The sequence below is a fragment of the Leptodactylus fuscus genome, chromosome 5 (genome assembly GCF_031893055.1).
Source record: "Leptodactylus fuscus isolate aLepFus1 chromosome 5, aLepFus1.hap2, whole genome shotgun sequence".
Taxonomy (NCBI): domain Eukaryota; kingdom Metazoa; phylum Chordata; class Amphibia; order Anura; family Leptodactylidae; genus Leptodactylus; species Leptodactylus fuscus.
Window position 1 is genome coordinate 22448225 of NC_134269.1, and position 17857 is coordinate 22466081.

Genomic DNA, 17857 nt, shown 5'->3' on the forward strand with positions numbered 1-17857 from the left:
CGGAATTTCAAGCAAACGGCGGTGCGGAGAAGACAACGAAAGGTAGGAGAAGAATAGCTTTTCTTAAGGCTATTCCGACGTGTTAGAAAAAAAAAAAAGGGTTTGAAAGATAGGATCCCTTTAAAAAGAATGGACAACGTACAGACTCCGAAAGGGCTGGTCCTATACCTGTCCTTACTTGTGGCCTTGTTCATTCATTTCAATGAACGGGTCATTGAAAAATTAGGAATGGTGTACGGATACCAATCTGTATCATCTGTGCGCCAGCCACCGACTATGGTTGACGGCACGCCTGGCACACGAATGCCATCCATGTACCTTCCATGCTTCACTCAGTGAATAGGACCTACTGAGCAAGGCTACAGAACCGTACAAGATGAGGACACGTCCTGGGTTTTGCCACCTATGTGGTTGTGCATATGATGTCATAGAAAATGTGGGGTCTGTGGTGCCCGAATACTCCACAAATTAAACTCAGAAATAATGCTGCCATTTCAGTTACCCATACAATATATTACATGGCGCCATTAAAAAGTACAACTCGGCCCACAAAAAACAAGTCAATGGGAAAAAAAAAAAAAAAAAAAGACCTCTGAAAGTGAGGCTGGAAAAGCAAAACAAGTGACAGGAAAGGGTTAATAAGACTCATGAAGGCTACTACTCCCGACACGCGACAAGATGCGACACAAGCTTCCAGAGCCGCGGTCACACCACGATCAGCAGCCGCACGCGTCACGCACGCTTCTAGACTCGGCTTGCGCCTCTCATGTGCATCGTGACGTCACTCCTAAAGCCTCTCCCTCGTATCCAAGGGAACAGCTGCGGGGGGCGGTGCTGCGTCCGAAGCGACCAATCAGAGCGAACCTCGCCGCTCGGTTTAAACTCGACCAATCAGGGCAGAGCTTCAGTGTTGTGCTCAGGTAGTAGACGAAGCCTCCTGTCAAGATGGCGGCCGCCATGTCCGTTAGAGGCGCCGGTGCCGCGGCTGCGGGCTCCCGGGGCGGCAAAAGCGAAGATGACGGAGAGGTTTTCCTGAAAGAGGACGAGCGGGAGAACCGGCTGGATCCGAAGGAGGTCCGGAGCCGGGTGGAGAGGATGAAGAGGGAGGTGAAGAACCGGAGGAAGATTCTCATCAAAGGTCTGCCGGGGGACGTGACTAACCAGGTGTGTGAGCGCTACCGCGCTGTGTGCACTGGGGTGTCAGTGCAGTGCACACCGTGCGGCTTCTGTATAATCGCCTGGGACTAGGGGTAGAAAACGCACGAACCTACTCTACAAGTGTGCGTTTTAGGGCTGGTTCACACGTTTAGGTTTCCAGGTGCGGTTGTGGGGATTAGAAGATGGTGAAGTCTATAGAACAGCTGTGACCTTCTATCTACTGCACCCGAGAACCTGACTGTGTGAACTGACCCCAATAGTGGTATCACATCCAACCTGTCCCTCAGTAGTTCTGCCTGTCACTAGGGCTGCGCTGACACATTGTGCTGTTTCTCTGCTGTGTTTTGCACACGCCTTGTCTTTCCGTGGGATTTGGGGTCTATAACCTCAGCAGTGTGAATAGAGCCCAAGGCGTTTCCTAAACGCTGACCGTCCGTAGCCTCCTGCCCTGTCATAGGCATACGCTGACCCTTCAAGGGGCGCTCCATCAACGTCCTTCTAACTAGTCATTGTCCTCCCACCTTCATGAATAATTCATGGACCATACCATTTGTTCTGCTATAGGGGGGGGAAATATCTCTAATTAGATATTAGCAGGTGCCACTTGCCGGTGACTACCTCGCCTATCCATGTACAGTGTGTATTGTGTGGTCACAGGCACAGAATTGGAGGATTGTATACATATATACTAGCTTGGGGACGCCAGATGGCGGCATGTTGGGTAATCTTTCCTTAGGGGCAGCGTTAGTATCCATATTTTGCCCCCGATGTGCCCCTCATAACGCCAAAACCGCTGCTCCCCTTGAGCCACCACTATGGTGACTGATATCCCCAGGATTGGGGTCTCCCGTGTGAGTGGTGCGGTATTGCACATGTGACCACTGAGTGGTGTGACGGTCACACATACACGCTACGACGCCATTCACACTGGGCATCAGACCCTTCTCCCCTCTGATTGTTCCTGGCCTGGGCAGTGTTATGGCGTTTCTGATGTGCGGCGCCCCCTCTGGTGACATGGCCCCTGTATCCCCGGCTCTGCTGTGTCATCCCGTCCTGTGATCTCCATGTGCCCCTCTCGGTGGCCTCCTGACAATAGGCGAATTCCAGTGGCCTCTGCCCAGACTCGTGTTGGATGTCATCACCCAAGGGTGACTGATTCCAGGGGAGGGGGTGTAGGTGGCCCCTGCTCGGGGTGAAGTAGCCGCAGCTCTTCCAGAAGCGTCGGGCACATGAGCTCAGTGACTGGCAGCTGCTATTCTATTCCTATCCCGCCCGGGGATATTCAGTAAAAATAGGCCGGAGGGCGCAGGAGGCTCCGAAAAGGCGTCAGCCGGGAGCTCGTAAATATCATATGCCCTGCTGCTGCTGTGGAGGCCTAGGTGGCGCCCCCTGAGGGGGATAATGCCGCATCGCATGCATTGTAGTTATGTAAGGTGCTTTGGAGGTCACCCAGCTTTCCCAGAATCCTGAATAATAGAGAAGCTGAGCCGGTGGCCTTGTTAGTTGTCACCCAGCTGTTCTGTTGGGTGTCACTCAGCTTTCTCAGGCTTCTGACTCCTCAATAGGCATCAATGAGCAAAAAGCGGACGTGGTCGTGTTGTCACCCAGCTTTCCTAGACTTTGAATGGCATGTGATGGTCTGGGGATTAGAGGAAAGCTGAGCTGGCGGCCATGTTCCTTGTCACCCAGCTTTCTTATACCCCTGTTTGAGCTCAGCTTTCTCCGACTCCTGGGTGAACAAACATGGCCAAGATTTCTCAATAGGGATGAGAGGGGAAAACTGAACCGGTGGCCATGTTGGCTTTCACCCAGCTTTCCTAGGCTTGTGGCCATTAGGGGATAGTAGATCTGGTGGTCTCCCAGCTTTCCCAGAAAGGTGATCTGTTAGACACAAGGTCCTGACGTGTTTTTTCTCCTTCTGTTTCAGGAGGTTCATGATCTTCTTGGAGACTACGAGCTGAAATACTGCTTTGTGGATAAATACAAAGGCACCGGTAAGGAGCGGGATCGTCGTGTGCCCCCCCGTATGTCCCTCCCCCTAGATGACGGGCACAGGCCTTGACTATTGGGGGGCTCACACTTCATCTGTCTTTGGCGTGTAACGTTTGACAGGCTGCAGTATAATGGTATGACCCAGGCAGGAGACCTGTTGGATCGCTCAGACTATATGGGCACTGCTGCTGGGCCAGGTCAGGAGCCGACTGGCGTAGATGGCTGTGGGCAACCAAAATGTCTGACTTGTGAGTTGCAATTCATGACTTGCAACACTCTAGGGTTGTGTGGCGACTTTGGTCATGTGTTGTCACTATTGTATATTGTGTGCCAGTTGTCTGGGACCAGAATTCCAGCAGTTGTGGATGTTTTGCAGCTGCCATGACAGTCACATTATGTGGCATCTCACAACATGGCCACGGTTACGTTCTTTACTTGTGGTGATGCCGTGTGAGTCCATACAAAGTCACGACTTGCATATTTATGGCCTATGCTTAGGATGGATTTTCCGAATGTGATCAGTAGAGGTTCTGGGACCCCCAAATCAGCTGGCTTAAGAGATATTGGAGCTCACGCCCCTGCCCCCTAATTCACTTGAATGGGACAACTGCAGTCTGTCAGCCCAGTGGCCTCTTCAAACGGTTGACCTGTGGGAATCCGAGTTATTGGTGTACCCCACCCCCTTCGTCATCTGGAGGATGGGTCATAAATATGTAAGGACCTTGGGGGAGGGGAGTTTTAATTTAGAGAACCTTTCAGCAGTTTTCTATCCCACTAGAAAGTTGACAGTATGCTTTGCCGGTATTGCCCCGGGTACCAGATATCAGTGCCCTTAATTTCAGCACAGATATCCCTCTACCGTCAGAAGGGCAGGCCTTACCGCTCTTGTCATGTGACCAGTCGCTGTGTAGCTCTAGATATAACGCAATCTGGATCCTATCTATACCCGTACCTCATGTGTAGGTGCCACAGTGTCTATAGAAATACCCTAAGGCTTTTTGTTCAGGAAGGTATACCCCGACAGCCCACTCTAGGGCCGGAAATGCCACGATTTGCCTGCGGCGGAAACGCTGCCTGAAAAATCGTGGCGTCTTATAGTATCTGCAAAGTGGTTGGGATTCATGTGACTCCAATGCCCACTTGGCCTTTAAAACCGTAACGCCTGAGTCAGACTGATCTACCTGCGGGGTTGGGGTGATGTGCTGGGGTTGGGGTGATGTGCTGGGTTCTGGCTGGTAGTCTAATTATGAATATAAAAGTACATTTATATAACACTTTAAGGGGTTAATGGCTTGCAGTGGTAGGGGGCTACTCTTCTCAGGGGCTGACCTTTACCCTGGTCGCATCACATAAGGTGGGCTCAGCTGTGTGCTCAGGATATGGAGGGCACAGGGGGATTGACCTGTATTCTTGTATACAGCCTACTCTAGGCCAGTGTTGTCTGTTCTTTGGTCCTGTGTGACCTGAGGGTCATTGGTGTGTATGGGCCGGGGTGCGCTTTGTGCTGTGCTTGCGTGAGATCTGCTTACCACAGTGTTCTCTCTTTTCTTGCTGTCTCCCTCTTGCAGCCTTTGTAACGTTGCTGAATGGAGAACAAGCGGAGTCCGCCATCCGCCGCTTTCACCACACTCACCTTCGGGAGCGCGAGATCTCTGTCCAGCTGCAGCCCACGGACTCCCTGCTCTGTATCGCCAACCTGCCATCCGGCTACACCCAGCAGCAGTTTGAGGACCTGGTTCGCCCGTTTGGTAATCTGGAACGATGCTTCCTGGTGTACAGCGGGGTGACCGGACAACCCAAGGGCTATGGGTTTGTGGAGTACATGAAGAAGGACTCTGCCTCCCGAGCAAAGTCTGATCTGCTGGGCCGACAATTGGGGTCCCGAACCTTGTATGTTCACTGGTCAGACGTCAGCCAGCTCACCTACGAACTGGTGCACTCCCACTGCCTGTGTGTAGAGCGCCTGCAGGAGTGCGACCCCATGGAGCTGAAGGAGGCCTTCTCTAAAATCGCTGCACCTTCCTTCTGTCAGGTAGGTGGTTCCTGTCCAGGATCATTGGTGTAATGGGACCACCAGGACAGGGGACGGATTCCTCACAGTCTGAGCTATTTCACCACTGGGTCCTGTCATGTTGATCACAGGATTTTCTCATAGGGTAGTGGTAAACGTCATGTACCAAGAAATTGGGGAGAAGAAGAGCATGGCCTTCCTCATGGGTGCCATCCTAGACATAGCAGATGTCATCAAAGCTAAGCCAGGGGCCCTGGTGTCAGACCATGCTGATCAGCCTCTTCACTACTTACCAAGCACAGTGCCATACATTTGTATACTGACTCAGTACTTTGTATCGCTTGAATGGGACTGAGCTTTGATCATGCATGTGACTGAAGCACAGGCCATGGAACATCACATTCAGACAGCTTATCCATAGGGTCCAAATTGTCACCCCCGCCCCTCCCCCTGACCCTGGATTCTGTGATATGACTCAGATAATTACCTATGCTATGGGGGCTGAGTGACTATAGTAAAGCTATCTGCTATAGCGCAGGATATTTCTTGTGAAATCAGCAGGGGGCAGGGTGACCCAGGGGTCAGGGTTGTTATCAGGCCATGGTTCAACATGAAGGAACCGCCTGAAGGAATGAGAGGACTCCAGGCAACCCCTTTAAGATCTGTTTGTAATAGAAGTCCCTGATCCTTGTTTCGTTGTGTGTCTTGGGAGCCCCATAGCAGTGAATGGAGCACTGGTCACCATCAGTTTTAGATTGGCAGGGGTCCATCTTTTGGATTGGCCCTTGGTTTTTAAAAGGTGGCGAACCCCTTTAAAGAGGACCGCTCATATCCTCACAAATATTTAGTTTTTACCTCTAGAAAGCTGACAATACAACAAATTCATATCACACGGTCAGCTTTCCCGGTATGTGGCCCGATGGTGGAGATATCAGTACTGTTAATTTTGGCACCGATCGTACATGTGTCTGAACCTAATGCACTTTAATTAAAAAATTGTTGCTGCTTTCTGCCTGAAAAACCTCTCTAAGAGCATGTTCACAGATTTGGGAGTGGATTTCGCCCCTCAATCTGGAGCAGATTCCTCCCAGAATCCACCTCTCATTGTTTTTCAATGGAGGACAGAGTTGGCAGCAGGACGCAGAAAGAAGCCGCCTCCTGCTTGATCGTGCTGTGGATTCGGTGAGGTCTGCGGCTCGAGACTCCCTCCTGATTAGGCTCATTCATCTTAATCGGGAGCGGGATGCTGATGCACTGCACGGTGGCGGAATGATGAGTAATTCCTCTGCATTTTCTGCCGTGTGAATATACCTTAAAGGGATTCTACCATTAAAACCTCTTTTTGTGGATAAGACGTCGGAATAGTCTTTAGAAAGGCTATTCATCTCTTACCTTTAGATGTGATCTCCGCCCCGCCGTTCCTTAGAAATACCGCTTTTTACCGGTATGTAAATTAGTTCTCTGGCAGTGATGGGGGCGGGCCCCAGTGCTGAAAATGCAATGGGGGCGTCCCCACTGCTGCTCGAGAACACGATCCTGCGACGCCTCTATCTTCGGCTAGATCCTCCCCTTCTGTCGTCTTCCTCCTGCGTTCACCTCATTGAACTGCAAGAGTGACCTCCCAAAAATGGCCACCGGCCGGCATGCACAGTCAGCTCTACTAGTGTCTCACTGGCAGAGCGAGCTGCGCAGGCGTTGGAGGTGACGCAAGAGGAAGACGACAGAGAAGGGGAGGATCCAGCTGAAGATAGAGGCGTCGCAGGATCGTGTTCTCGAGCAGCAGTGGGGACGCCCCCATCGCATTTTCAGCACTGGGGCCCGCCCCCATCGCTGCCAGAGAACTAATTTACATACCGGTAAAACACTGTATTTCTAAGGAACTGCGTGGCGGAGATCACATCTAAAGGTAAGAGACGAATAGCCTTCCTAAAGGCTAATCTGACGTCTTATCCACAAAAAAAGAGGTTTTAATGGTAGAATCCCTTTAACCCCTTAGACACAGCCCAAAAGTGACTTAAGGACCAGGCCTCTTTTTTTCAAATCTGACATGTCACTTTAAATGGCGATAACTTTGAGACGCTTTAACTTACACAAGTGATTCTGAGATTGTTTTTTCGTAACACATTGTACTTCATGTCAGTAGTAAATTTTCGTCGATATGTTTTGTCTTTAATTATGAAAAAATAGGAAATTTGGTGAAAATTTTGAAAAAAATTCAGTTTTCAAACTTTGAAATTGCAAGCCTTTCAAATAGAAAGTCATACTACCCGAATTTTTTCATAAATATAATTAACCATGTCTCTGATTTATGTAGCAATCAAATTTTAAGCACCCTTTCATTTTTTTCAGATATTATAAGGCTTACAAGTCAAGCAGTAATTTTCCAAATTTTCAAGAAAATTTCCAAAACACATTTTTCAAGGGACCAGTTCAGTTCTGAAGGGAACTTGAAAGGCCTCTGTAATAAAACCCCCCCAAAAGTCACCCCATTCTAAAAACTGCACTCCTGAAAGAATCTAAAACAGCAGTTAGAAAGTTTCTTAACCCTTTCAGCATTTCACAACAATTAAAACGGAAGTCAAATTTACATTTTTCAATTTCTGTCACTAATATATTCATTTAGCCCTAGAATTTACACATTTACTAAGGTTTAAAGGAGAAACTGCACACCACATTTTGTTACACAATTTCTCCCGAACACGACAATACCCCATATGTGCTGGTACCCTAATGTACGGGCACACGGTCGCTCTCAGAACAGATGGAGCACTAATTGGATTTTGTAGGCCAGATTTTGCTAGAATATTTTTCAGGCGCCATGCCCCGATTGCAAAGCCCCCAAGGTGCCAAAACAGTGGAAAACCCCAAAATGTCACCCCATTTTGGAAACTAGACCCCTCAAGGAATTTATCAAGGGGTATAGTGAGCCCTTGGACCCTACAGGTATCTCACAGATTTTTTTACCATTGAGATGTGAAAATGAAAAATTACTTTTTTTTTATAATAAAATGTCACTGTAGCCCCAAATTTTTCATCTTCACAAAGGGTTAAAGGAGAAACTGCACCCCACATTTTGTTACACAATTTCTCCTGAACACGACAATACCCCATATGTGCTGGTACCCTAATGTACGGGCACACGGTCGCTCTCAGAACGGATAGAGCGCTAATTGGATTTTGTAGGCCAGATTATACTAGAATACTTTTCAGGCACCATGTCCCTTTTGCAGAGCCCCCAAGGTGTCAAAACAGTGGAAACCCCCCCAAAATGTCACCCCATTTTGGAAACTATACCCCTCAAGGAATTTACCAAGGGGTTTAGTGAGCCCTTTGACCCTACAGGAGTGTAACAGAATTGGTCCAACAAAAGGAAAAGTGACATTTTTTGCTATAAAATGTAGCTTTAACCCCAAATTATGCATTTCCACAAGGGGTTAAAAAAGAAAATGCACCCCACAAATTGTCAAGCACTTTGCCCCAACTACGGAAATGCCCCACATGTGGATGTAAAGTGATGTATGGGCACACTGTAAGGTCCAGAGCTGAAGGATCGCTATTGGGATTTTGGAGGGCAAATTTAGCTGAAAATCTGTTTCAGGCACCATGTTGCATTTGGAGAGCCGCTGAAGTGCTAGAACAGTGGACCCCCCCCCCCCCCCCAAAAAAAAAACGACCCCATTTTGAAAACTAGACCCCTCAAGGAATTTATCAAGGGGTTTAGTGAGCACTTGGACCCTACAGGTGTTTCACAGATTTTTTTACCATTGAGACGTGAAAATGAAAAATTACTTTTTTTCCAATAAATCGTCCATTTAGCGCCATATTTTTAATTTTTGCAAGTAGTTAGAGAATTAAGAGCCCCCCACAATTTCCCCTGAACACGGCAATACCCCATATGGGATCATAATCTGCTGTATGGGTACATGTTGGGGCTCAGAATGGAAAGATGGCTATTTGGATTTTGGAGGGCATATATTGCTGGAATAGTTTTGAGGTGCCATGTCGCATTTGCTGAGCCCCTAAAGTATCAATACAATAGAAACCCCTCAAAAGTGACCCCATTTTAGAAACTACACCCATCAAGGAATGAATCAAGTGGTATTATGATTTTGAGACTAAAAATGCTTCCCAAAATTTGAAATTTTTTAAAGAAATATGCCATTTTGGTATCCAATGCATTGCACCCACTTTGTATTGTCAGAGACCTGCACTCCTAAAACTATTAAGTGGGCGATCCAGAGGGGCAAAAAAATTATATATGTGGGTATAAACTGCTGCTTGGGCGCACAGCAGGGCTCAGAAGCGAAGGAGCACTGCGCTTTTTAGCTTTTGGGGTACAGATTTAGAGGGACTTCCTGGGCGCCATGTTGTTTTTGCAGAGCCCTGGAGGTGCCAGTAAACTGGAATTCCCCAAGAAGTGACCCCATTTTGTAGGGGAAATTTTAGAGTCTCTGCAAAAGTGCCATGGCATCCAAAAACCAAACCGTCTAAGTCTGTGCTCCAAAAACCAAATAACCTTCTTCCCTTCTGTGTCTGGCTGGGCCCTAATATCAGTTTATACTCACATATGACATTACCCCGGTTACACCAGTGTCATACATGTGGCATAAACTGCAGTTTGGGCACACAGCAGGGGGCAGAAGGGAAGGAGCGCGATGTGGCTTTTGGAGCACAGATTCAGATGTTTGGTATCTAGACGCCATGTCATGTTTGTAGAGCCTGTAAGGTACCAGAAAAGTGGATTCCCCAAAGGAGTGAGCGCAGTTTGAAAACTGCACCCCTAAAAGAATTTATCAGGGGGTGTAGTGAGTATTAGTATCCTGGACGTGACTGCACAGCGGATGGCGAAGAGGGAATGTATAAGCGGTGCGGAGGACATTGCAGACACTAAATTCCCTACTGTACCCCCAGTAGCTCCTATGATTGGGGGAGTCATTCTGGGGGTCACTTTGGGGGTCACTTCTGGTATATTTTCCCTCATAAGCTGTAAATATGGGGTGTCCCCTGATATCCGCTCGCACAGTTTTTATATTCCCTTCCTGATGCAGCCAGTCGTGTTCTAATGATTTGGCGATTTTGCGTGATTTTGTCTTCACATTGGTAGAGGCTATATTTTCTTTATTTTTCTGCTGACGTGGCCATATAAGGGCTTGTTGTTTGCGGGATGCGATGTATTTTGTAATGACACCATCTTGGGGTGCCTAAAACTTACTGATTACATTTTATTAACTATTAACGCGTACAGTATAAGTAACATGTGACCTTTATTCTGCGGGTCGGTACGGTTACGGCGATACCTCATTTATGTTATTTTTTTATGCGATACTAAGTCTGCAGAACAAAAACACATTTGGGGACATAAATCAGTGATTTTTGCATCGCCATCTTCTAAGAGGCGTAACATTTTTATTTTTCGCTTGACAGTGTTGGTTGAGGGCTTATTTTTTGCGGGACAACCTGTGCATTTTATTGGTACTATTTTGGGGTGCATATGACTTTTTGATCACTTTTTATAGCACATTTTGTAAGGTGAGATGGCGAAAAATCACTACTTCCGGCGGGTTTTTTTTCCGTTATTTTTTTACCGCCGTTCACTGTGTACATTAAATATTGTTTCAGTTTTGTTGTACAGGTTGTTACGGACGCGACAATACCAAATATGTATTGTTTTTATTAATTTTTTGTGTTTTTTTTTTTTACATAATTCATTTTTTATAGAAAAAAGGGATTTTTGGGACTTTATAACTTTATTAATTGTTTTCAAATACTTTTTTTTTTTACACTTTTTTTTTTTTTACTTGTTCTTGTGTCCCTATGGGACACATGGATCAGTGATGATTGCATCACTGATTCTCTACTGTAGACTGAGACACAGGCTGTAGTGACAGCCTGCACGTGTCTCACTCTAGACACAGGAAGTGAGCTGTGCGGACGGCACAGACTCACTTCCAGAAGACGCCGGGAGCATCACCAGGTAAGTGAGTGCTCAGGGCTGTCTGGGGTCACTAACCAGACCCCAGACTACATATTACAGATACCGGCACCCCCCGATCTCGCCGCGGGGGGTGCCGGCGTGGGGGGAGAGATCGCGGCACCCTTTGTTTGCGGTGGTCATGTTTGACCATCGCAATCAAAGGGTTAAAACCTCCGATCGGTAAAATTACCGACCGGAGGTTATGGAAAAGGGTGATAGTTGTCAGTAACAGCCATCACCCAGTTCCGATTCCGCCCGCTCAGCTAGTGAGCGGGCGGAATCACCATGACGTACTATTACTTCATGGTGCGCGAAGTACCTCGCGTCCATGACGTAATAGTACGTCAAAGGTCGCTACGGGGTTAAGGCTAAGCCCCATTTATAGCCACTTTTTCACAGTCTGCAGAGGTTTCCATTATACTATAGATAAAACCACCAGTGTTTCCGTAGGTATAATTGACATCCTGCGATTCCAAAACCACAACTGCTTTGGAAATTGCAGCGTGTATTTCTCTGTGGTGTGTCACTGTAAAACGCTGGTCAAACCATGGCGTTGACACCACGTGGGGCCCTGACCTAAAGGGTTGTTCACATGGCAGAAAACTAAGAGGAATTCCTCTTTTTCATTTTCCAGCCACTGACTACCCACGGCAGAATGCTAATGCCGAACATTGGCGCTATTTTGGCTGTTTTACCGCTGACTAAGCCCGGATGAATGGGAGTCTTAAGCTGCAATCTCCAGCTAAATCGGCAACATCCGTGGAAAGATTCAGTAAATGCAGAGAGGAGGGAGAGATTTATCAGACCGGAATTGGCCAACTTCTCTGTGTAAAGACTGAACATTTTGCAAATCTCATAGCTTCTAATGTAAGAAGGCTATATACTTCTAGTTGCATGTGTGGTTACACATGGGATGTATTTGCAGTCCAGTGTTGCCAGATCTCCTATATTCTGGTTAATTTGAGCTTTTCTCAGCGATTTGTTTACTATTGTACAGTTACTACTGGCAGAATTACATGTAAATGAACCAGTGTTAGTAGTAATGGATAGTAGAAGTGGAAGACTGCTCCTTATTGTATAGGCCAGCAGCCTCAGACAAATTTATGACTGCAGCACATTTTAATTTAATTAGCAAATCTTCATACATAGTCATAGAACAGACTGCTGTCATGAAAGTGGATCTTCTTATAATGGCTATTAACCCCTTCCTTCACTCTTCACTTCCATGTTGGGAGGGTAGTTGGCATGCCGCCATGCATGTGCAGCCATGAACAGCTGGTGTCTACTGTAACGTGCACCTGGCACACTATGTGCAGGATCAGATGATGGCGCGAGCGACTCTGCTATCCCCTGTACAGTGAGTGATATCTGCCTTCAGACGATCGCAGTCTAGGGGGCTGCCAATAGAAACTTTATATATTTTGTACCGTCCTAATGATCCTCGGCATAAAGGTGCAGTGTAATACAGTATTTATATTGTACAATGGTGCAAAAGAAAGGGTTAATAAAGTGCTATTGAAAAATATAAATCCTGCAAAAAAACAAGCGCTCCAATGACTGCAGAATTGTGTCCATAAGGGGTTAACAGTGCACCCCACAGCACATTAGTCCACAGCCCCATAAAGCCAGTGCACGGTCTTCTGGCCACTTATAGGCTCCCTATACAATGCGTCTGCCCCTGCTCTCTACATCCACCCTTATTACATTCTCCTCTCTCTGCAGCTGGCTTATGGACAGGACGGGCAGTATAAAGGCTTTGCCATCGTTGAATACGCCTCTGAGATGGTGACTGAAGTGGTCCAGCAGCAGATGGATAACGCCATGGTCGCTGGGAGCCGTGTCCGGGTCTCCTTCTGTGCGCCAGGTCCTACAGGAAGGAGTATGCTGGCGGCATTGATCGCAGCGCAAGCAACGGTGAGTGTGGAGAGATCGTATGCAGGGATTAATGTGTATATAGATAGATGGAGATTTTTTATTTATATTTTTTAAATTAAAGGCATTAAATCGTGGGAACGGGCTTCTACCTGAACCAAATCTCCTGCAGCTCCTGAACAGCCTGGGCTCTCCAACGGCACTGCAGCTGCTGCTCAATCCTCTGCTGAATGGAGGGAACAAGCAAGGTCTGTACCCTGGTAGTCACTGCTGCTGGCTCTTGGGTTAGATATGAGACCCCTTCTCCTGAGGTCTTGGACGGCCATGATCTGTAGAGTATACACTGTCTTCCCTTCTGTAGTCCTCCTTGTCTGAGGGTCAGACTACACATGGTTGCTTTGTAGTCTATTACCCTGGAGACCTCTTGTTAGAGGATGAGGGCTCTCCATGTGCGGTCTATTTTAGGTTTGCTGGCATTACTTGTCTGGATATTTGGCTCTGTATTTTTATGACCTGATGGTCTCTCCAGTTACTGTATCTTTGTTTCCCCTCCTCTTCTTTTTCAGGACTCCTTGGTGCCCCCCCTGCCGTGTCCCTCCTCGGTAACCCTGCCCTGTCTACTACCCTCCTGCAGCTGGCACTGCAGGCACAGGCTCCCGCACAGGTAGGTGGGGGTGCTACTTTATAGCTCTGTATGGAAGGTCTTCAGCTAATTGAGAATCTGAGTCTGATCCAGCTCCCTAACTTGTATCTGTCTCTGCTGAATCTGATCTGGTCGGCGGGTTCATTGGGCTTCCCCAAAAGCCATAACTCTCTTGTTTTGTTTTTTGTTGTAGAAACCTGGAATTCTGGGGGACTCTCCACTTGCTGCCCTGTATGGCGCCCTGGGTCTCTCTTCTCAGCTCACACCCCCACCCCCAACTGGGAAATCAATACTGCATGAGCTTGGCTTAGGTAAGGTTGGGAGTGCCATACATTTAGTCCTAAATCGGCCTTGGCGACTGGGTTCTGTGCCAGCCACAGTAGGGTCTTTATCTTCACTTGTGTGAGTTGGGAGACTAACTTCAGTTTCTTCTATGACTTAGGGGGCACTCTTCCACCAGTAGGCATTCCCTCTGACTTGGGTACTCCTCCCTTGCAATCATTTCTTGGACCACAAGTGCCTGAATGGGACAGCCCCCCTCCTACTCCTGTCTTGAGCTCCATGCTTGGTGGGCTGCCAAAGACTTCAGAGACAGGGGTGAGTATTCTGCTGACATTGCAATAGAAATGGAAGTTTATCAGTTGGGCTCTATTCACATTGCGTTTGTTGAATGCACGAGAAGCTACTGGCTGTATACCTTGTACACCCCATTCATCAATAGGGCCACTAGTGTCTGGTATATGACTGCACACTTTTTAAAGAGAACCTTTCACATGTTCTTTGCATCGTTTAGTAGCTGCTGCTGCTCTTATTTTGGCACAGCTGAAACTTTCTCTAGCCCCCACCATTCCTGAGCAATCAATGCAGTTATTTTTGGTACTTGATATGCTGTCAGGAGGGTGGAGTCGGGCAGGAGCAGACAAGGGGTGTGATTCTGAGCTGACCTTGGCTGCCTCTGATAGGAGCTCTGAATCACGAACCCCTGTCTGACTCCGCCCACCTGACATTACAGAGCTTAAATGGCACATCAAGCACCAATACTAACGGCATTGATTGCTTAAGAATGGTGGGGGCTAGAGAGAAAATTACAACTTTGCCAGCATCAGTCTATTAAGAGATGCTAGAGTTGAATTGTTAATGAAAGGTCCTCTAACTCCCCTTAAAGAGGACCTTTCACATCCTCTAGCACCAGCCATATGATATGCTGACAGTGTGCTGAATACAGGCCCGTGAGAAAGGCGGGTCTTACTGTGCAGGGTCATTGTTGGATGGTAAAGAACACCTCCCAAATGCCAGGCTGTAAGGTCCGCCCTTCTGACAGTGGAGGCATATCTGTGCTGAAACTAATGGCATTGATATCCCCAGCACCTGGGGACGTGAGGTTCTCTTTAAGAGCGTGTGTAGGAGAACATATATTTATTTTTAATTATGGCTTGTCTTGGCAAAATTGGGCAACTTTTAAGTCAGCTGGGGGGGGGATGATTCATACTCGCCTGTCCCTAATGCTTTGGTGTCCTCTGGTCATGTGACTGCTGGGGTCAGTGAGCAGCTTCAGCTGAACGCAAGAGACTCATCCAGCAGAAGGACCGGGAGGACACCAGAGCATCGGGGACAAATTCGTATGAAATTTTTTTTTTTTTTTTTTTTTTTTTTTGTATTTACTATTAGCTTTCTCTTAGGCCTTAAGCTCTATTTGAAGGAATTTTTGTATGGCTATATAAAGGAAGCAGAACATAAAACGCTAACCCCTGGTCTTGTTACAGTTGTCCCTCCTCGGAGAGCCCCCTAGAGACCTGAACATTCATTCCGGTCCTTTCATGAACTTCCCCAACAGGATCCCCAGCACGGGCTCAATGAGTAAGTTGGTAATTGGTGGCTGAACGCTGGTTCCATCTACTGTCTGCATTACATGATCTGACATCTCTGTTCCTTCTGTAGATGCAACTAATAAGCCGGCACCTTACAAGCAGAAAATCCCAGGAAACCGCGTCCCTCTTGCATCTTTACAGGAGTCCATGCTGACACATACAGAAGGCTATCCCTTCGACCTACAGAGTGTAAGCAGACTCTTGTAGCCTCTAGGAGCTTGAGTTGTTTTAAAGGGGTGCGCTGGTTGGTTTTACCTGAGATCAGTGGGATTTTGACTACTTGGACCCAATTGTCAGAATATGGGGAGGGGGGGGGGGGGGCTCTCTCATGTTCTCCACATCGATTAAACCATAGTCAGTGATGGTTGGAAAAATAAGTTTCTTTTCTGTACCCTCACAGGAGCTGCACCCTCGCTCCTACTCACAAAGCAGAGACCATATTGTGCCAAGCCTGGGTGCCTATGAGCCGAGGAATAAGGTAAGCATTAATCCATGTCTATTAGAATGGCCACTAGATGGATTTGTCTAAGTGTGTCAGCAGCAAAAAATGTATAAAAATATAAACAAATTTTAATATAAAATATATAATTTTTTTTTTTTTTTTTTGGTGCTCTGCAGATTTCTCCCCCCTCCAGATTTCGGGAGAGAAGCGGCAGCATGCCCGCCCCTCTGCCTCCATTCACTGCAGGGTCACCTACCTCTTACTTCACCAGTGGCCTGCAGGCTGGACTCCAGCAGACTCACATGAATAAGGTAAGATGTTTCTTTCCAGTGTCAGACCTGGATGTGTTCTGTTGAATGATTGACATGTAAGTTTATTTTTGTTTTGTTTTTTTCCTCTCTTCCCCTCCCCTCCTCCCTGAAGGCCCCAAGTAAGTCTCCAGGCAGTCCTGGGGGAATCCCACTAGATTATGAGGAGCAGAGTCTGCCATCAGGAAACTTATGTAAAGTAAGTGCTAATATGTATTCATTATCTAATGCCTAAACTGACTCCAGAGCAGAATGTGTAATGCTTAGTTTCATCTCTGGTGGCGCTACATGAAAACTGAACACTTGTTACCAAGTTCATAAATGGTTGAAGGCTAGGGCCACACAGCGACCTTGGGTGCGAATCCTGTCGATTGTGTCGCCCTGAGACTCCTCTACTCATATTGGTGAATTAACTCTTATTGTGCCTCCCAAGGGTGCAGTGATGGTTGCAAAAAAAAATTGACTTTTGCAACTCTCATGGCCATTCACTAGCCTAAAGGTTATGTACAACTTTATGCTAACTTTGCGTCCAAAGTCCAAAATTTAAACCATTTTAAATAGTTTTCTTTATTACACCCTTCCTACTCTCTTGCTGTTGTAGAGTATGTGCAACTCCTTTACATAGCTGGCTGTCCTGCAGAATTTGACATGGACATCACAGCACACTTCTAGGTGTGTCAGCTCTGATTCTCCTCCCTTCTCTTGGTGATTAAAGATAGATTAGGGGAGGTTGTACATGACAGATCAAAGGAGAAAGCGCGCCCACGTTATTAGGGTAAGTTCCCACAGAGCTTTTTTTGGTCAGGATTTTGAGGCCTCAAAATCCTGACCAAAAAGATGGCTCCCATTGAAATCCATGGGAGCCGTCTTATTCCAGCTCCCGGAAAAAGAAGCGACATGCCCATTCATTTGGGCCTAATCCAGAACTGAGTGCGCGACCAGATGCAGTTTACCAGTATTTTGGAGCAGAACCTGAGCAGTGGGGTTGTAAATTACATGTCTGGAGGGGCTGTACATGAATGTCTGCATCTTTATTTTACAATTTTACTTCTTAGGACAAGGACGCAAGTCAGACTAATTTTTATACTTGTTTTTCCTCTTAGACTCCAATTGGGGCACAGAAGCGCGGCTTTTCCCACTTAATCCCATCCCCTGAGCCCAGCCCCGAGGGAGGCTACGTAGGACAACACTCACAAGGCCTGGGCGGGCACTATGCAGACTCCTACATGAAGCGCAAGAGAATATTCTAACCGCTGTCTACCTGTCACTGACTGCACCGAAGTGCCTGCCGCTCTGTCAGTTGCATTAGATAAAGGCCTTTATGTATTGAGTGGATTAACCCCTAAGCTGCCAGTGCTGCCTTCCATTGGCACTTGGGAGTTGACCTCTATAAATGTGTATCCGGTGCATCGGGAGGGGAAGCTTCCTCCCTGTGCCTGGCTTATATATATTTTTTTAAGTTTGCATTTGTTTTTATTTAAGGTTTTATGTGTATTGTATAGCTTCGGACTTCAGTTACTGAGGATTATTTAATACGTCTGTTTTTAATTGTACCGCTTATTTTTTATTTTATTTTTTTTCCCGACTCC

General features: G+C 47.0%; 1 protein-coding gene across 1 annotated transcript; it reads left to right on the plus strand.

Moving 5' to 3' along the window:
- The first annotated feature begins 945 nt into the window (after positions 1-945).
- On the plus strand, positions 946-17648 carry RAVER1 (ribonucleoprotein, PTB binding 1). Its single transcript, XM_075276080.1, has 14 exons — positions 946-1164; positions 3086-3152; positions 4719-5182; positions 12858-13049; positions 13132-13255; positions 13574-13671; positions 13844-13961; positions 14093-14247; positions 15414-15507; positions 15589-15707; positions 15919-15996; positions 16137-16271; positions 16384-16467; positions 17372-17648. Exons 1-14 carry the CDS (start codon positions 946-948, stop codon positions 17516-17518), a joined length of 2094 nt encoding a protein of 697 aa, XP_075132181.1. The 3' UTR covers positions 17519-17648.
- The last annotated feature ends 209 nt before the right edge of the window (positions 17649-17857 follow it).